Source organism: Cupressus sempervirens, chromosome 11 (genome assembly GCF_028749045.1).
Source record: "Cupressus sempervirens isolate cs-2001-9-10 chromosome 11, ASM2874904v1, whole genome shotgun sequence".
NCBI classification, from domain to species: Eukaryota; Viridiplantae; Streptophyta; class Pinopsida; order Cupressales; family Cupressaceae; genus Cupressus; species Cupressus sempervirens.
Window position 1 is genome coordinate 645,648,910 of NC_143128.1, and position 22,645 is coordinate 645,671,554.

At 31.9% G+C, this 22,645-nt stretch overlaps 1 protein-coding gene across 1 annotated transcript; it reads right to left on the bottom strand.

Moving 5' to 3' along the window:
- Positions 1–14,752: 14,752 nt before the first annotated feature.
- LOC149531415 (palmitoyl-acyl carrier protein thioesterase, chloroplastic-like) lies at positions 14,753–18,940 on the bottom strand. Its single transcript, XM_089810277.1, has 6 exons — positions 18,038–18,940; positions 16,828–16,961; positions 16,581–16,694; positions 15,729–15,900; positions 15,569–15,637; positions 14,753–15,244 (listed from the first exon to the last, which is right to left on the bottom strand). The coding sequence occupies exons 1-6, from the start codon at positions 18,437–18,439 to the stop codon at positions 14,957–14,959; spliced, it is 1,179 nt and encodes a 392-aa protein (XP_089666403.1). The 5' UTR covers positions 18,440–18,940; the 3' UTR covers positions 14,753–14,956.
- Positions 18,941–22,645: the final 3,705 nt, after the last annotated feature.

Sequence of the window (22,645 nt, forward strand, 5' to 3'; positions counted from 1 at the left end):
TTATTATACAATGAAATCTATGTTTACTATAATTTATGATCATTAATTTATGTTAAATTATTATATCATATTTTATATCATTTACAAATTAGTTTTAGAAAGTCACATCTCCTATCAGCTTGCTACTAGTTTAAAATTAAGTTAAATCCAAAGTCTTGAAGTACTCAATGTTCTATCCAACTTTAAGAAACTCTAATCTTAAAAAGAAACTATAATTGTAACATAATATCTCATAACATCTCATTGATGAAGAGAAAAAAAATAAGAGACATGAAAAATGTAAGTTTGAACATAATTTTTTAATACATTTAACGTCATTAAAACTAAAGGTTATGTGGAGCTTCTAAAAATTTCATATTACAAATGAATTGATGAACTAAAAATTTATTACAAATAGTAATTTTCTACAATTTATAGAATTAAATATCTTGTTATTTATGAAAATGATTATGTGTTCTATTTAGATACAAGCATTACATTAGATTCTTAAGATAATTATTTTACAAAATGTTCTCTCAAATTTGATTTAGAAGTGGTGATATAAGATCGTGCATTTGTTACAATAATATGTGTTTTTCCTTTATCAAATTGAAGAATTAATTAAATTATTTTGATTATAAAAGCAATAAAATAAGAGTGATAACCCTTTATAAAGACAAAGCAAATAGGCTTCTTACAAGTGGTCAAGAAACAACCACAAGAAAGTCTAAAATAGATCACTTACAACACACCAACAGAACAACTAGTAATCCACATCAAGAGTGACTAGAAAATTCATTTGTTATGTGGGACAGATATTAGAAAGAGGGGAAAGGATGATGTTTCCTCTATTGACAAAGCATAGTCTTAGGAACATCATAACAAGGTGGAGAAAGTGGGGAAACTCTAATTGTGATGCTATCAATGCAAGGAACAGAGTTGATAACAATGCATTATCTACCAAAGGTTAGAGAAGAATAGGAGGTCTAAGGAGGCCAAACAAATAGGAGGAGGCAAAACATCATCGTAGGAGGAACCAATCATCATCAACTAGTAAAGAGTCATTAGAGAAAGAAACAAAAGCCAAGCTTTCAATTTTTTGTCCATATTTTAGGTTTGAGCTCTAGACACTATTTTAAAGAATCTAAGACAAGTATACATAAAATATTCATCTATTGATAGATTTTACTTCGTATGATCGTGTAAATTTATTTTATGATCAGGTAAGTTTGTTTTATAGAATATTAATGTAGGTTGAGGACTTAGTTAAAAATTAAATCAATAAATTTAGTAGGTAGGTTGAAGGATTCTCTTGTCAATAATTACCTCATTTTATTAAATGTTATTTATTAATTTAAATTTATTTTATTATAAAATATGTAATTACATTATTAGTTAAATTAAACTCAAATAATATAAATGTAGAAGATCTTGTAACGCCCCGCCAAGGGATCCAAAAGAATTAACCTAAAGTTTCACTAAGTTTGCTAAACATTTTTTTTTTTTAAGTAAGAAAGTATGACATACACATCAAACAAATAGTAGCGGAAGCAATAACATGTAATCATCGACAAACATACATTGCAAGTTATATTTCTTAAAGATCCCAAGACGTTGAGTCACGTTTAAATTTAATTAATTCTAAGTCTAACAACTAACACATACATATAAAAGAATAATCAGAAACTCCAATGTCCATAATATACAATTGTTCCGAATGCTCCTTGGCAAATTAATTCGGAATGCTCATTCATCCACTGTACATGTCACAGGGTATGAAAGGCTTAAAAGAATATACATATGTAAAGATCAAGATACAACATCCTCAAATCCATGATACAAAGTACAGTAAAAATATATGAAACTATTCACCATACATGATACATCCATACATCCATAATGATAAAACATCTATCATAAAATCTAACCATCCATCATAATAATCCAAGAACATAGTGAAGGTAAATGCCAATCACGAAATCTCAAGCCACGGTGACCACGGAACGGATCTCAATGGTAAGAGTAAAAGCACTACCACCCGACCGCGTGGAACTTAAATGGTCCACTCCCACCGCGCTAAGGAGATAGTCTCAAGTCCCAAATAGGATAACAAAACCTATAATCATAAATAATCTCTAAGTCCAGAAAATCCTATAAGTATGCTAACTCAAGGGTTTCTAAAAAAAAAATCGACATCTAAATCCCAGAGGTACCACAAGACACGTAGGAAACCTAATATGCAAGCGGGAAAGTGTCATCACAAAAGTCATGTAGAAGTTACCCGAGCAATCCCTTAGGAATCCCGGGTCCCTACTGATCCTACGGCCACTAGTATCCTCTCGTACTGACGAGGCATACTATGGAATGCAAGGTCATAACCAAGCGTCCTCTCTACCCCATCCTAGTCTGTACTAGCACTCATGGCATGGGAGAGAACATACAATTATCTTGTTAGGTTCATTTTCTCTCATTTAGTGTAAATGTTTTCACTTATTAAAAACGACTTACAATGGGTTTCTCAAGGCAGACTCTTAGGGCTCTGACCCCCATTGCAAGCCACTTCCCGACTCTACACATAGATAACCTACCCTAGCTCATGAACTCGTAAATCAAAGAATCATAATAAAACCATCTCAGTCCTATATGAGCAACTGAAAACATCATAAAAAGATAATCCACAAAATATATCAGTTCTTCATGAGCAACAGATAACATCAAATAGTAATCATGTAATCACGACAGTTCTCTATCAGCAACTGAAGGCATCAATGATAAGTCACAAAATCCAATGGTTCTCTAATGAGCAACCAGAAAGTAATACAAGTATAACTGATCGAGACTCAGAAATGGTTATCAAATATAACTGATCGAGACTCAAAAATGGTTAAGTTAGGTATTCTCAATTACATACATCTCAGCTTCACACAAGGAAACTGGAAAGCAATCACAAACAGTAAACACAATCATGCCATAGAGCACTTCATCACATTACCATGGTCAGGTTAAGAAAGATCGAGACCAAATCATCAAGACATCACATTCACAAACCCCGAGCCTCTGGTAACAACCTGAACTGGTCAACGCTAAACCAACCCCAAAACATTCAAAGTACAAAGACAACATCAAAGTCTCAGAGATTGGATCTGAAAATATATTATTTAAGTTAAGGTAAGGTTTGTGTTTTAGTTTAATGTCGAATTCAAGTAACAAAGTTTTCACAACTACCCTTTTTCGAATAACCCATTTCTATAATAACTTTCATTAAATCAATATCCAAATTTATAATTTAGTCAAATAAAATTCATTATTAATTAACTTAATTAAACTAATTTTAATTAAATTAATCAATATTCATTAGATCTAATTACTTATTTTAATCCCACTACTAATTGTTAATTTATTAATATTTAAGCAAAATTATTAATAAATTAAAATCTACAACTATATCTATACAATTAATATTTATTTATTAAATATTTAAAAAGTTTAATATATTATAAAAATTGAATATATTATAATTTTTATTATTTAAAATTTTTAATTAAATAAAATTTGTTTTTAATAATTAAAAAAAAATTTAAAAAGAACGAATTTCCAAAATGTTTATAGCCCGTCGGCTTTGGCCGCAGGCCTGCGGTCGCAGGGCCTGCGGCGGCAGGTACTCTGTACCTGCCGTCGTAGTACCTGCGACGCAGGTACTGTCGGCCTGCGCCGACAGTGGGGGCGGGTACGGGGTAATTCCCTCCCCCCCACTATATTATTATATAAATATATTTTTTTTTTTTTAATTTGATTTTATTTTATTCTAAAACAATAAAATAAGTTTTATTTTAACAAAATTAATTTTGTTTAATCTTTTTAATAAAAAAAACAATTTCTTCCAAAGGGTAAATATGTAAAATATAAATATATATATATTTATATATATATATATATTTATTTATTTATCTAGAACTTTTTAATTTCATTAAAACAAAACCCTTATCAAATTAGATCTTAATTTCTAAATCAAGAAAACAATGGTTCTAATTAATTCATGTAGTCTCCATGGATACAAAAATTATTGACGAATAATTAATAACTTCACAAGATTTGAAAGCTTAAAACTTTTATCACAGAGAATTCAGATCTACAAACCCCAGACACGAAGAAGGCAGGAAGGGATAATTGCAATTTTAATGGATAAAAAAAAACACAAGACCCTAACTAATCCTGATGCTATTATGCAACCTCCAGAAAACTGTATGCGAATTCGCTCCTCTCAATAACCTTCCCCTTCAAGACTTTCTTCGTATCAGCCTTCTGAAATTTGCTTCCAAAAATTGTCTTCCTCCAAAAATTCTCGTCCAAATTCGTATCCCCCAAAAATGAACCCCCAAAGTTGTGATAAGCAAATTCTCCTCAATTCGGGGCACTAATTGTGCGTTTACCCGAGAAGACTCTTTGCACAACTCAATTAACTCAAATTAACTTTTATTATCTTTTCTAATTCTTTTGCATTCAACTTTCATGCACATTAAGTTGAATTATTAAATAACTTTATTTAAAAATTCACTTGACTTCAATTCTTAATTAATTTATTACTTTAAATCTTATGTGCACTTTTAAGAAATTAAAATAACATTATTAATTTTTATAATTTAATCTTTTAATTTAATTCTTATATTTAACTCATGTTTAGATCATGCGATCTAGAATTCTTATTAAATTAATATCTTTCGACTTTTTAATTTATTTTAGAACTTAATTGATAACATATTTAATTAATTTAAATAACAATAATATTTAGCATTTATTTAAAAATGAACTCCAAATATATTATTATTAAATTAAATAAATATAATCATGTTCTAAATATATCTTGAACTTTAATTTCCAACTTTAATTCTTTTATTTAATTAATTAATTAATTAATTAAATATAAAGATATCATAATAATTCCTTATTAAATTAAATCATTAATTAGTCTTTTTAATTAGACTTAATTAATAGAAATAACACCAAGGACTCATAAAGCAACATACGAAAACCCATCATAGAAAAATACATACCAAATCAAACACAAGGGTTATAATCACCAAATTACATCATTTGATGCATTCGAAGGGTACTTAACTCAGATACTTGTCCTAATTATCAATTAGGACAATTGGCTAGAGGGTTTAGGATTTGGACTTAAGAGTTTATCTCCCCTCTCTTACCATTGAGACAGTGCGATAGGGTACGCTCATCCTGACAATTCAGGGAAGTCGATATCCGGTACCTACAACCTGCATAAAATCCACGCATGTACAAACACAATATTCTAAGCTAAACAGGCAATGGCAGGAAGTGGTGCATCGTGTAGATCCCGACTAGCAGGTGACTACGACTCCCTTCCTTAACCATATCAGAAACACCATACATAAATAAAACAGCACGCACACCATACACATGCAGTATGGGGTAAGTATCCATAAGAAACACATGGAATAATGAACCATCTAACTAATCATCATCGATAACTAAAACCATTGAATAATCATCATACATGCACGAAATATAGAGTACCAAGTAATCTCGTCATATAATAACTGAGTGTAAACATCATCTGATAATCTCTAAAATAATAATACTACTCATCAACCATAAATTGGCCTAAAAGAGTTTGGCAATCATATCATAAATGTAGCTCGAAAAATGTAAACTAGGGGCAGGCACTACAGATCTAATGCCCCGCCAAGGGATCCAAAAGAATTAACGTAAAGTTTTACTAAGTTTGCCAAACATTTTTTTTTTTTTAAAGAAAAACAATCATACACATCAAATACATAGTAGCGAAAGCAATAACATATAATTAACTATAAGCATACATAACAGGTTACATTCCTTAAGGATCCCATGACATTGAGTTACATTTAAATTTAATCTAATACTAAGTCTAACAACTACCACATCCACATGAAAGAATAATAGAAAGTCCAAAGTCCATAATATACATTTGTTCTGAATGCCTCTTGGCAAATGAAATCTAGAATGCTTAATCATCCACTATATATGTCACAGGGTAAGAAAGGCTTAAAAGAATATACATATGTAGAAATAAAGATACATTGTCCTCCTCAAGTCCATAATACAAAGTACAATAAAATAAATGAAACCATCCAACATACATGATACATCCATCCATAATAAAATACAACTATCCATCATAAAACACAACTAACTAAGTGCATAGTTCCTCCCAACTGTTAATAGCATCATTAGACCATCATGGGCCCTAGCCATCCCCCGCGCATAACATCCCAAGCTACCAACCAGATCGTCGGTACTATAGTAATAGGGATGTCACTCCTAAACATACTACAACATAAGCATAAGAAAATCTAACATGCTAATCATCAATATAAGGAAATGCATCGGTAAATAAAATTATCTGAACATGATAAACAAGCATCCCAAGAAGCTCCAGCCACGGTGACTATGACGGATCTCAATGGTAAGAGTAAAAAGCACTACCACTCGACCTCATGGAACCTAAATGGCCCACTCCCACTGTGCTAAGGAGATAGTCTCAAGTCCCAAACAAGATATCAAACATAAAACATTCCTAGGCAAGGAATTCCTAATAGCCAAAACTACCTCAAGGTAACACATGCTACTTGAGAAGATAAGATAATCCAAAAAGAAAGAACACCCAATCCAATACCAACACCACATAACCAAACATCACACATGAACCAAGTATAAATTGAATACCAAGATCATAAGATAAAGTCAACGAAAGATATTCACCTCAAGTCAAGAACCACATGTCAAAGTACATCATCCATGAATCACCAATCATCATCCATGAAAGTAAATAACCACAATAAACACATCCAACAATAGGTACACCACCAGAGGTAAACAAAATTTATAGAGGATACTCAGGCTACATACTAGGGAGTGTCATCACATGTTCAAACTACTTGAGTTACCCTGGATTGATCTCTCAATAGACCCTGGACCCTCAAGTGTTGAGTTACCTTGGACCTGTTACTCTAAACCTAAAACCCTCAATGTGACACATGTGGGACCAGAAAACCCTCTCAAGAAGACAAGGCAAACCAGTTATACTATCATCCCATTCCCATCCTTAGTCTATACAAGCACTCAAGGCATGGGCAGATCAAATATCTCTAACTTATCTTTTTAGTGTGTTTCCCCAAATATTAATTACTAAATTATCACTTATTACATAACTTACAATAGGTTACCCTGGTACTAACCACTTTGGGTCTCGAACCCCTACTACAAGCCACTTCCAAAGACATGTACCTAGACAACCTCTCCTAAGAACATAAAACACAGTTGTGTCCCATACCACAACACCCATAATGATTATACTCGGTTCCTTAATAGGCAACCTGAAAATAAGCTAGTTCTCCAACCCAAGTACACATAAATGCTCCACAAAGTAAACCTCATAAATATAATTTTCAATTTGTATCACAAGACACATCATGACATCCAGTCACATAAATGGCATACAAGAAATCTCACAAAGCCTCTGGTGTACATCCTAGACTGGTCAACATCTAATCAACCCCAAAACCCCAAATACAGATAGCAAATAGAACAAAGATGCAAATACATGTTTTGGTTTGTTTTGAATCACATGGTTAAGTTATATATGAGGTTTCAGTTTCCATTTAAAGTATATTTCAAGTACATAAGATTCCTAGTGTAATCTACAAGCCAACTCATTTATTAATTTGAACCAAAAATAGTATTAACCCCCATTATACATTAGATCAATTTTTCCCCAAAATATTCCAAAGGATAAGCATTTATTAAAAATCAATATTATAATTATTTAATAAATTTAAAGCTTAAATTAAACCACTTCCCTTATTAATTAATCTTAATTAAATATCATTTAATTAAATTAATTAATAAAGTATAAAATTTGCAGTCTACAATTCTAAATCATTTTAATAATAACTTAGTTAAAACTTAATTAGTTATTATTAAAATTTAAGTCATTCATTAAATCATTAGTAATAATTGCTTATTTAAATATAATTTAAATTATTACTAATAATAACTTATTAAAATTTTATAAATTAAAATTGATTATTATTAATATATTTTAAATAACATACAATATTATTAATATATATATATAATAATAATAAAATAAAACTTATTATTAAACTTTATAATATTAAAATTTATTATATATAAAACAAAAATAAACACAAACTTTGCAAAACGATTTAAAATCACTGCAGACAGTATTAATTAAGGCCCTGCGGCCCTGCCCTCTACTGCAGGGCCTACGATAAAACCCCCTCCCCAATTATTTTTTCTATTTAAATTTTCAAAACACAAAAACCCCCTTTAATATATATATAATTATTATTTTTTAATATAAATTTTATTAAATTGTTTTCAAACACCCTCCCACATGAAAACAAAAAATTTTATTTATTTTTTTAATATCATTTGTAAATATAACCTAATAGAAAAATTACAACCCAACCACTCAAATATCCAACTTTGAATTTCCTTTTTCAATTTCAAATCTTTCCCAAGTTGTCTAATAGGAAAATTTGATTAACATCCGAAGTTCTAAATTAAATTTTCTTTTAATACTCAAACCCTTCCCATTTTAAATACAATTTCCTTTTACCTATGAATGAGGTTTTCAAATAGATTTATTTTTCTTTCAATCACATAATACAAATGAGATGCAATTCGAATATCATAGATTCAGAACAAGAGAGCAAAGATTCATGCAACGAAATCCAAAGAATCAATTTCAACTATCACGAAGAAGATAGGATCATCTAAACAACATAATTTTAACTGGGTGAACAAAACTCAAGAACCTACCTGGTTCTGATGCTAAAATCGCAATGCCTAGAAATTGTGAGAGAATCCACTTCTATCCAAAAACTTCTCTCTGAAACTTTCCTAGAAATTCCCTTCCAAAATTTGCTTCCAAAATTTGCATCCAAAATCCTCTCTCAAAAATGAACCCTTCCATTGTGATAAAGAGTTCTCTCCTTAAATCGGGGCACTAATTGTGCGTTTACCCAAAAGAACTCTGTGCTCACCAAACTTGAACTCTAAATTAACTTTCCTTAATCTTTCTTTATCTTGCATTAGTATTTTTCATGCACGTTTATGAATTATTAAATAACTTTATTCCATTTTCACTTGACTTTGCTTTCAATTAATTTATTAACTTTTAAACTCATGCACACATTATGCAATTAAAATATCTTTTTAAATTCACTTGTTTTATCTTTTTAATTAATTTCTTACATTTTTATCTCATGCATAAATCATGCGAACTTAAAACTTTTAATAATTTAATATCCTTTTTACTTTTAAATTTATTTTTTGAAACTTAATTGATAAAATATTTATTAACTTAAATAATAAGAATATTTAGCATTTATTTAAAAATAAACTCTAAATATATTATTATTAAATTAAATAAATATTATCATGTTCTAAATTTATTCTTATAACTTTTATCTCCAAATTTAATTTTTTTTATTTAATTAATTTCCCAATTAATTAAATATAATTAATATTAAAATATCATAATAATTTTCCATTAAATTAAATCATTAATTTAATCTTTTAATTAGACTTAATTAATAGAAAATTCACCAAAGACTCATAAAGCAAAATACGAAAACCCATCATAGCAAAACACATTCAAAACCAAACTAAAGGGTTGTAATCACAAATTAATGTCATTCAACGCATTTGGAGGGTACTCAACTCAAATACTTGTCCTAATTATCAATTAGGACAAATGGCTTAAGGGTTTAGGATTTGGACTTAAGAATTTATCTCCCCTCTCTTACCATTGAGATAATGCGATAGGGTGCGCTTATCCTGGCAATTCAGGGAAGTCGATACCTAGTACCTGCAACCTACATAAAATCCACGCATGTACAAACATAATATTCTAAGCTAAATAGGAAATGGCAGGAAGTGGTGCATCGTGTAGATCCCGACTAACAAGTGACTACGACTTCCTTCCTTAACCACATCAAAAATGCCATACATAAAGAAAACAAACACGCACATCATACACATGCAGTATGGGGTAAGTTTCCATAAGAAAAAACATATGATAATAAACCATCTAACTAATCATCATCAATAACTGAAAACATTGTAATAATCATCATGCATACATGAAATATAGAGTGCTAAGTAATCTTATCATAAATCAACTGAATTGGAAAGAATATTTGATAATCTGAAAGTAATGCTAGTAAACATCAAGCATGAAACTAGCCTAAAAGAGTTTGGCATTGATAATAGAAATGCAAGGTAGGGGCAGGCACTACAGAAGGTAATAGAAGAAGTAATTTATTTAGTGATCTCTAATTATATATTAAATTCAAATTCATTAGCTTTAATTTTATTATTCCCTTTCACGAATTGTTTTTGTACTCTAAGATCATATTATAAATGATTTTGAATTGAGGTCACATACAATACAAAACTTTATGTATATAACGATGTTGACACATATTAATTACATAATAAAATTTGTTGTATTTGTGTTAATGTTACATACATAAAAGCATAACAACAACTATAGTGGAAAAAATAAGATATTTGGTTCAAGAAAGAAAATTTATTAATGTGCCACTAATGGTTTGATTGTGCACATTAAAAGGGACTATTAAGATTTAAAACACATGCAATAGAGCTTAAGGTAAGTCCAGAATATATGTTATTGATCAATGAAGAGAAATGTTGATAATTATCTTCCTTGGGAAGTCTATAGCTTATGTGTATTTTATTCTTATATTTTAATTTTACTATATATTTCTTTTTCATCATTTTTTGTTTATTTATTGTGTTTTGTATGTTCATTTCAGTTTCTATTTTATTTTTTCAATAATTTCTCTTTTTTGGAGAAAGAGGCAAGATAATTTTCCTTCTTCTCATTTCACATGTTTTTTTATTATAGTATTTTTTAAATTTTCATGGTGTGTTACTATGTCCTTCAAGCTTACTTATGTTTTTAGCTTCTATTGATGAGTATTTTCCTTCTTTCTTACTTTCCCACCCCCTCTTATGCATTTGTACGCATATTTTTCATCATACTTATTCTTTTATAGTTTCCACGTTCAGCCAACCTATACAATTTATGGTGCTTAACTTTATTGTTCCTTTATAGTACTTCAATGATCATTTCCTACATCTTATGGTTTCATGGTTTATTTTCATTGTCATGTCTTCTATTAAGTTGGAGGTGCCATATACATTAATTATTTTATATATATGTAATGCAACAAGAATCTGAGGGTACCCCTACTGGAGGTAATCTGGATCCCTACAAATAGCCACACAGCGGAAACACAACAACAATACAAGATCTGATACAAATTCTCAACACTTTATTCATAAAATAATTGTTTACATACAATATTCACAATTGTAGGGCCTTCTAGGTTAGGGCCAAATACAGTAGCAATTACAAAATAGTTCTACAAGATCCCTCAAGATCCAATCCCAACACTGGCTAGTCCAGATCCACACTCTCGTGGAAACCTCCAAGGAAGATCTCAACTTGTGCTCACAAGCCCACCAAGCAATCTCCTTATTTCCCAAGCCTCAGCTACTAGCCCTTCTCAAAATTTGCTCTTCTAGTGCCACATCCTCTTCTCCAAGCTGGATGTTTCTGATCTCTAAAGACTCCATAAGATCCCCTACTTATACCCAACTAAGCCACAAGTCAACCTAGCCCACTACAAATTAAAATAAACCCTTATATTAAATGCCCATGCAAGCCACAAGTCGGCTACAACACAAATTAAATACATATACACAAATTAAATGCACTAGGTCAGCCCACAGATAACTCAGTTAACACAGAACCAAGACTAGATCAAGCATTAGAGAAAATATGCGGAGTATCAACAATGCTACAAGCATAATCAAGCCCTTCATCGACCAAGCACCAGTATGTGTCGAGTTCTCCAGAAGCAACCGAGCCTCTTCATTGACCAAGCCAACTCGAGCAACACTACTATTGAGTTCTCAATGTAAACCAAGCCTAAGTATACACCAAGTTCCTCCTTTGATGATCGAGTCCCTTCAATGACCAAGCTACTCACTGCAACTAGCATCATCGAGCTCCCAGTGCATGTCGAGTGCCTTCGATAACCAAGTACCACCTCTTCACTAACCAAGTCCTCCAACTCCAAAGCCAAAATACCCCAACATGTAGGATTGCCAGCCAACCAAGGAAGTTCATGCATGAATATGCACCTTCATTGTCCTACCATTCTTTTAGAGTGGTTCTATTTTTTTTAGATTTTAGTTTTTTAATCATTCTTAGTTTGTATATTATGTTATTATTTCCTATTTCCTATTTCCTATGTTTAACTTTAGGGGCATTATGACTCCATGTTTTATTTTGCACTTGCTCAAGATTGAATATATTCTTTGACCAATCACATTAATGGCATCATGTATTCCATTGTCATAAATATGGATTCTCACATGCATTACATCAAGACACACAATATATTCCCTATACCAATTACAATATATTTCTAGGGCCCTATTTTCACATTATGAATTTTCTATATCTTAATGATAAAGTTATGTGCTTTCTCAATAATATCTAGTCTATGTGTTTACATTACTATCATTCTATATATCTTACATTTTTGTCACATGATAACTTATTTTAGATGATCAGATGCTTACATGCTTTAACATCATATCATTGCATTTATTTTTTCCATCCTCAATTCCATGCATATGATATATGTGAAAGTTGAAGAGGGACATATATCAACACTAGAATTCTTATATTGAGATTCTAACAATAGCTTGTGCTACATGGATATTCATCACCATGTCCAACTAATCTTGAATTGGTATATTATATTGTCTTACTATTTCCATACATGCCTTTTGGTAATCTACTCATATTATTTTACTTTATAAATAGTTAAATTAATTTTCTAATTTGTGCTTATATATTTCATTTATGATATGGAAGCTCTTAATTACATATCTTTCATCTATATTTTAGGTTCTTAAGGAGCAAGCATGTTTGGGAGGATGAACAAATAAATATAAACAGAGAGTTGGATTCATTAGATTAGAAGGACTATGATATTATTTATGTTTTAATAATATTTACTTTAGGTCCATGTGTGTAAAAATACATGCTTCTAAAGAATTCAGATGCACTTTAAAGCGGAGGCAAAATATAATGCAATTTTTACATACCTATGTCCAATTGCATTTGACTTTAAGTCATTTTGAGATGATGGCTTAAAATGATTACATAAACTCTCTTTTGACTTTAAGGCATTTTAAGATGATGGTTTAATGTGATTACATAAACTTGTCTGATATACTCGTGTGATAAGTTTGGTTCGTTACTCAATAATTGACCACTCATATTTATTCTCACTTTTGTGGTGATTCCCCACATTTGACCTATCCTTATTTTAATTATAACACAAGTTATCCCTTCAATTTGCATATTTACTACCTTTAATCCTTATATACTTGATCCTTAGCTTAAAATATATATTCACCTATCTAATTCCATCTTTCTTATTTGTATAAAAATGATTTTATACAATATAGATAAACATTAAAATCCAAACAAATGATCTTATATAGGTTCATTGTAGCCAACTTAGTACACTTTTGTGCATGATATGTATGTCTTTGTAATTAGAGAAATTTATTTTAAATATCATTTTCTATCTAATCAAAATTTTAGAACATGGAGGAACATTGAATAAGAAATTATGTGCACTAAAAATAGCAATATTTGCATTAGAATTTACATTCTAGATCACTAGCATACTTGTTTATTATTTACCAATAGTTACCAAGATCACAAAGCTAACTATTCAAGGAGGTTGAATAAGAAGAAAGAAAACTTCACTAGCCTTTAAAGTGTATTTCTAAATAGTACTAGTCCTTACTTCTCAAAAACATTAGGAACCAAAACAAATTAGATTATATCTCTTAAATTGAATCCATGAAATGCAAGATCAACGGAGAACATCAAAAGTGACTAAAGAGAATCACAAGTCTATACAAAGTTATAGAGGGAATCTATACAAAGTTATGAACAATTGACTCATTAAGAAGACCTATTCTCATGTATCTAAACAAGAACATCAAACTTATTCTTAGACAAATGTATTATTGCATTATTTGTTTGCAATTAGTTTTTTAAAGTTAAGATTATTGCAAATATAAAATTTATCAAAATCTATTATTTAAATTTATTATATGATTATTGTTAATATTATTAAATTAACCTACACAACATTTTAGACGAATGATATTTTTATAATATTTAAATAATAAAAGAACTATTTCAAGCAATATATAAGACACAATTTGAAAAATATAATACATAACAATATCATAAATATAAGTCATTACAATTTGATAGTTTAGAATTAATAAATATAGTTATACATTAAATTCAATTTTAATTTTCATGATTATTAAAAAAACTTCTTCCATGTAAATTATTCTTAAAGAAGTACAACCTTAAGTGGGGTTCACATATTGAATAATTAATTAAAATAGTTGTGCTAATGAAAATAGAACAAAATGATTATTTATAACCATTAAATGGTTTAATGTATATGACACACCAGGTGCAAATTTTCATGATTATTAAAAAAACTTCTTCCATGTAAATTATTCTTAAAGAAGTACAACCTTAAGTGGGGTTCACATATTGAATAATTAATTAAAATAGTTGTGCTAATGAAAATAGAACAAAATGATTATTTATAACCATTAAATGGTTTAATGTATATGACACACCAGGTGCAATGCACGACAGTGGGTTTCACACAATTTCATGGAAAAAAAAATTAATTTAAATATATATACCTATATTGCCCAAAAGAATAACTAGAATTACACTCCAAACGAGGAAAAATATAATAAAAATAAAGAATAATATGAATGTTGTTCAGGTGAGAACAATACGCTTCTTTGATCTCCATTCTGTTTGTCCCCTCACAAGTTCAATTCTTGTGTCTTCCATTCGCAGCAAATGTAATGCTTTTAAACACTTTTTCTTCTTATTCTTTCCTTCACTGCAATGTGAAACACCTGGCGCTGACGTGGAACATGAAGCCGCCTCGTCATTGTCCACGCTGGTAAGTGATTGGATGACGTGTGATTGCCCACATTCTCTTCTGAATTCCAATGTTATGCTTGCCAGTTCATTGCTCTCCAGAATATACACTGGCACACTCTGTAAATTGCATTAAACAAATCATGGTTCATATTAGCATAACTCATGATATTCATCAGAGATTTTAGTATGGTGTTTTTAGATTTTGATTGTATAATTTGATACAATCAATTCTAAATAGGCACATCCATTCTAAAAGTTTTAGGATTACTTGGGATACAATCAATTCTAAAAAAATTTGGATTGTTTGGGATACAATCAATTCTAAAAGTTTTTGGATCTGACCTTATAATTCAAAATGCTTATACCATCAGGATCTGACCATATAATTGGAAATAAATCTAATCTAAAAGTTCTTGAAAGTTTTTGGGCTTGAATAAGTACCTCTAGAATCCAGCCCACGTATTTGACATTGTTCACATGACAATTTGTGTCAAGGTCCCTCCATTTGGGCTGCAGAGAAATTTAATTTTATATATTAGAAATGTAAGAAGAATACCCATTGCTTGGAAAAAGGATTTGCAATTGATTAATTGGAACTTACTGTCAAACCGGAAAGAACATGTTGAGCAGATCCTTCAGCAATTTTCTCAAGCTTTTTGACATCTGTTTGTGCAATCGCTGACCTTTCTAAGTAATATGGGCTTATCTCCTCTTTCACCTCTTCTGGGAATTTCGTTAGTTTTCTGGTCTCTTTGTTCATCATAACCCAGGTGCTGCAATTCAACAATGAAACATACCTCACATTTAGCACATTTTTTCTTACTGGTCAAATAGTTATGTGAACTAAATTGTTATGGGCTTATATGAGGATTTCAAAAAAGTGAAAAAAAGTTGTACTTCAATTGCTTCAACACAATTGAAGGATGCTGATATGTTTCACCAATATTCATCCACCAAGTTTCAAATCTGATATGAAAAAGGAAACCAATTTCGTGTCCCACAAACCCTCGCCAGAAGATAGAATTCAAGAATTCAAATCAATATTTTTTTGAAAAAGGAGCAATTCTAATAAATTTAACAAAAAGAAGAATTGAAAATTACTTTGAAAAGAATGTCTTTCTACTTACTCAAAAGAAAAAAGGATAAAAGAATTGTAAAAGAGTTTCCCACTATTAAGTTAAATGGATAGAAAAGCTAATTACACAACCACCATCAAACAAGAAAGAGGCAAGAGTTTTATGGGGTGATAATTATTGACTAAAATAGCCAGAATGAACGCTAATTTTGGTGCAGTATTGGTGGGAGAATTACAACCGTCCCTATCCTCCTCACCTAAATTCAAAGGAAAAGTTGGTATTGGCGGGAGGCTAATTGGTAATCAGAAGTTGAGATAAACAAACAAGAGAATCGAAACAAAATATTCCTTGATTGGTTATGGTAGTTCACTATATACCTGGTAGCTCGTGCAATTATACAGCCAGATTCAGAGTCACGAACAAGCCAGTCACGCCTCATACTGTTCTTCCCGGCTGAAGCTATCCAAGTATCAATTTCCACAACATTACCCCTGTAACAAAAAACCATGAAACTTTTATATGAAGATCTTATGGGCCCTTATACCTTATGGTGGCCCTTCCATACAATTTTGCAAAACAGGGCATGATGGAAATAACATGAAGTATAGACCTACAGAAACATACCAACAAGGATAACGATCAACTTGAACTTGCATGCGAGTGACTACCCAGATGAGATTTAGACGAGCCATTTCTTGAGTAGACCCAAATCCATCCCTGCATACTCCTCCTACATATGCGTGGTTCACTGCACTTTCCTGCACAACACATTTATAAATGCACTCAGACTACTGTTTCTTTTTTACAAACATCCACATATAAAGTTACTAATAGGTCTACAGAAGACCTAAATCTACCCCCCAATGTCACGGCAATGGCTATACAGTCATGAAAAGCATCTACCATATCAAGGGGGAACACTTCGTATATTTTTGAAAAGTTATAAAAAGTTATATGAGAAAATGATTTTCGTAGCTGAATAGCCACTACTCTATGGGAGCTCTGCCCCATTGAACATTGGCCTAGAAGATTAATACAAACCATAGACAATGATGGCCTTGCCTTTAAGATCTGGGCTACACATGTCCATTTACATATGCTATGACAGCAAACAGTATCATGTCAAAAACAGAACATGCCATTTGCATATGCTTTGAGAGCTCTGCCCCAATTGCTCCCTAAACATCGACTTAAAGGATTAGTACAAATCATAGACAATGATGCCCTTACATTAAGACCTGTGCTGTACATGCCCATTTGCATATGCTATGATAGAAGACAAATTCTGTAAGAATTGGGTTGCCGTTGCACCAAAAGACCAAACTTTCGGTGTCTTATACAACCACTCAACTTACAATATATAGGAGGTGAGGTGGTTGCGCTCTTGTCATGAATCCTCAGGGGAGTGCTGAACATTTGAGTGCTGAACATTTTGCCAACAATCTCCACCCGAGGGTCTGAGGATTCGAACATGTGACCAAGCTCCGATGCCACTTTTTAGAATGGGATTGCCCGATACAACCATTCAACGAGGCGGTTAAGGCTTTGTCATGAATCCCAAAAAGAGCACGGACAAATTCATGTTAAAAGCAGAACATGACAGCTCTTCAAGCTCTTCAGAAGTTCGGACACTGATGAATTTCAGGGCTGAAGGTCATGGCCCTTCAAAAATGAACATTTTGTAACAGGCACTGACATGAACCAAATTTATAACAAGACAGAGACTTAATGAAGCCCCCCCATATCCAGCTCTATATAAAACAAACATAAAAGAAACCAAACTGCAAAGACAATCGCATTCCTTCTAAATAAGTAATCAATAATGTCTTCTTACCTGAAGAAGATTGAAAACCGTCTCAATTGAGCCAGTCATGTCCGCCCCCACCTCGTAAGACCTAATAAAGAACTTCTCCCTGTAAACCATACGCCCTTCTATAAGTCTCCCGGCCCTATTGAATCCATCTTCCACTAATCCTGAAACATCCTTAAAAACGGTCTCATTACCCCATGCTTTTTCAATCAGCTCTTTGCCCTTGGGCTTACTGAAGCCATTCACTAATTTAGGGGCATTTTGAACATTAACAACTACTATTTTCCTCATCTTCTGCTGCTTTGGCAATCTGAACACCTCCGGCTTTGCATATTTTCTAGTTTGTGAAACCCTAATGAATTTGGGGGCACCCATTTCAGATACTCCCGAACTCAGATTCCTGAAAGCCATGGTTTCCATCATCATGCCAAACCCTTAAAAATATGGTCACACAAGCTCAGAAAAAAATGGTCACACAAGCTCAGAATTTATAAAATCACAATGAGATGAACCAGAAGAGATCTGTGTGTATCGCTTTCCACAGCATTAATTTATGCCTCTATATACAAGAAACACAACCCTAGAAATAATTTATGCATAGATCTACATAAGATACATTTTTCCTGCCTCCTCTGCAGTTCAAGGTTACCTAACACTAACCAATTGGCTGTATCAGTCAATGTGCATTTCTTTCACACAAACAACACACCATAAGTGCACTCCAAAAACACTCCATCCAATCCCCACAAGCGAACCAAAAATCCTCGGATTAATCCTTTCTTCATAATTGGGTTTTGATCAATCTTTCTTGATATTTCAACAAAATGGTCGACACCAACCATCCATCAAACAAAATATTTGAATTCAAATCAGGGGAATTTCGATCAGGCAAAGAGCATGTTACAATTTTCGTAAGCTTGGGGGGACACCTGTATGAGCTTACGTGTACACGTTAAACCATGTGAGCAAAAAGTGTCCGCGGTGTGTTGTCAGCTGTACAAATAAAAATATCAGTTATAAAATTAGGTTATCAGATTCAGCTACCATTAAAGGGTTCCTCTTCCAGATGCCCTGGTCAAATTTTGCCACACGCCTAACTGGAATTCTCCACTGTCTTTTTATAACTTTATCAAAGTCAAATGTTACAACATTTCTTTTTCCTTCCAGAATTCCAAGCTAAGAAGCTTCCTTGTAAACTGCTTCTGGTTATTTCTCTCAGGAGAGAGGTAACGGTACAAAAAAAATTGACAGTAGAAGCTTCTTCTCGAGCTTCTTAAGATTCTTTAAGGAGAGAGTCATTTCAAATTTTAAAAACAAAATTTGTTTCCTTCAATTTTCTCAAGATTATTAGGAGGGGAGCTAATAATGTAGATTCTTGACAATTGACTTTTTTTCAATTGGTGGACAAGAATATTAATTAAATAAGTTATTTTTAAAAATAATAATAATAAACTGTATTAATGTGTTTAGTAATAAAAATGGTTATGTTTTATTGTATTTTATTTTATATCTTATGAATATGTATTAGTTTCTATTAAATTTAAAATATATTTGCATATTATTTTTAAAAAGTGGAATATAAGGTCATTTCTTAAAGTTACATAGAGAGTGTTTGGAAAGCAAAATAACAAAAATAACAATTAAGTTGTTAAGTGCCAAGAGCAACTCTAGTGGGAGGTAAAGGGCACTCATAGTCATTCAGTTTGTCCTTTATATTAGTAGGTTTCAGGGTGGTGTTAGGAATAAACCACTTGTCGTTCATTTTAACTTCCCCTCTCCCCTCCACCCTCCCCCACTTTTTTGTCTTCATTCCTTATTGGTGAAATTGTCAAAACCATCTAAAGGAGCCACTTAAAGAAGTTTAGCCAATCACCATTGCCAATCAAAGGTCAATTGTCACCACCACCACCAATAGATGTCCTAATCACATCCAATGGCTACTATACGAAAAACCTCCAAACAAAGGCACGGAAAAGCATTGCCAAGTCTAGTCGCACCTACCATCAAAGCAATGACGAGAGGCCTAAGATCTAGGTGACAGTGAGCATTGAGCTATAAAAAATTGGTCATGCAAGGACACTAAGTAGCAAAGACCAATGGAAAGATAAACTATCTAGGGGACCTTGGTTATGGTGCATAGGGCATTGCCTTAGTGAGAAGGTAGTTGGGAAAGGAAGAGGAAAAGGAGGTACTACCCAAATGCATAGACATATGCAAAATATATAGTGGCAACTAGCAAAGATTACACGCAAGAGAGAAAATCAAAGAGTAAAGGAAAACAATTCACAAGAGGAAATAAGCAAAAGAGGTGAAGATCAACATGCAAATCATAAAGAGGTGACATTTAGAGCATCTAACCTTTGAATAAAGGATACTCAAAGCATTACAAGGAAGAAATAAAATGATGGAATCAATATTGACGTGGCTGATTATGTAGGTAGTCTCAAACTAGAAGAATTGATATGTTGGTTCAATAGTATGGAGAATCTTTTTGAGTATATGTTTATGATAGAAGAAAAGAAGTTAAGAATTGTATGCACCAAGTCATTAAGGTGAACCATTAGCCTAGTTAGTAGAGTCCTTACATGTCAATAAGTAACAAGCAAGGAAATACAGAGGTGTTCTACTTGACTTGCATATTTTATATAGTCTAGAACTTTATACTTAAATAACATAAGGTCTTAAGTGAGAAATTTAAATATTTTATTAATATTATTTAAATATTATAAAGCTAACCAATTTGAGGGTACCATAAGAATAAAGTTATTTTTAAAAGGGGATACCTAGGATTAAGAAGTCATAAAATATTTTAATTGATAAATTAAAAATAAAGAATCAAGTTGACATCCGACTTCGAGAGACACAAGGTGATTTCAAAAGTTAAAATAAGAGTTGCACAACCCTAACTAGGGCATTGAGTTTAGTTTATAAAAAGACTTTTGGAACCTTTGTTCATTCATTCAATTTATTTTTGTTTGTGGTTTTAGTTGTAGGAAGGTGAAAGTCCTCAATTCACATCTTTTACGTTGTTGAAAGATATAGTTTGAAAGATCTAAGGAGTTTATTATGTAAGTCACACATGAGTTCAACAAAACGGTTAAATAATCTCAAAGCCAAGGTTGTTGTAGATCTATAGAAGCCAGTTAGACAAGTTTTGAAGAGTTTAATCAAACCAAATTGGGCAGCTAGGAATCGTAACCTTTTTCTTATCATTCTATTAACAACTGACACATGGAGGTGTGGCACCTAGATGTGGGAAAGTTTGATTTAACTACAATATTGGTCCCCAAACAATTTGGATTTGATATGTGAGGGTTTTTAATGAATCAATTTGTTGGTGTATTGATAAAACATGGGTATTACTTTAATTAGCATCTAAATATGGAAATTTTTGCTCCTATATTACATATTATTATGTCATTTCATAATTTTTATTATTTTTATTTATTAATGATTCCAACTGAATCATCAACAAAACAAACAAACAAAAGAAACCCCTTCTTCACTTTTCATCTAGTCAAAAAGGTTTTAAAATATAACATAATTTTTTTGTAAGAATCTGCCTCAAGCTCTTATACAATCTAAGAATTTTCCTAAGGCAAGAATGAAATGCCAAGATCAAGAAGCTCAAAAGATAGCACAAGAGGGACAAGAGATGATCAATGGATTAATCATATAATTGCATAAATACATCATAGAATTGCCTTGTATATAAAGGCAATCAAGATGACTAGGATTCATGCAAGAGATAAGCATAACAACTAAGCACGTGTCGACCAAGAGTGGATTATCCTCCATTGTGCATGTATGTATGTGTGACAATGAGAGGATAAAAATACAAAGGTATATCTCGTAAAGAGAGGTGTGAGACAACATGTGCTCAAACTGAAGTGCAAACTATTGTGTTATCTACATGAAGACTTATATGAATATGCAAACTCCTAGGTGTCTACATGACAACTAATATGAAAATGCATTAACCTAAGTAAACTTAGTAAAGTGTAAATAGTAAATACTTATTTATAGCAACACCACCCCCCCCCCCCCCCCCCCTTAAGTGCAACTTAGGGGAATGCACTTAATGTCACATTAGATAGATAATAATGCAAGATGGATCCCGACTACTAGGCCATGTTAGGTACTCATGTACAAATTGCAAATGCAAAAAAATGCAATGCAATCTCTCATAAAGCAAAGAAAGCTCGAAAAAACCACATGGGAGAAACCCTCCCCCAAAAAGAGAGATAAGTACAATAAGATAAAATGAGAGAGAAGAAGGCCTCATGTGAGGAAAAAGATCCCCCACATAAGAGAGAAGTGGATGAGAGACCAAGTAGCTCCCCCTCAATGTAGAATGTACACTCGTGCTAGATAATCTAGGCTTAATGTAGAAACTACCCCATGAGCGTAGAACAACATTTCTTCGCTTAGGAAGAAACAAAACAAAAGGTGTATCAATGAAGCCTCCCCCATCTGTACGAAGAAACCTCAAAATGTATGGAATCTCTAAAACCTACTCAAGTGTTCCCATTTCAATACTAAAAAATGTCTCCACCAAATCATGTATGCTATGCCACTCTACTGAAAAAGACAAGTCAGGATCAACTGAGGATGAATGTAGAACATGAATCA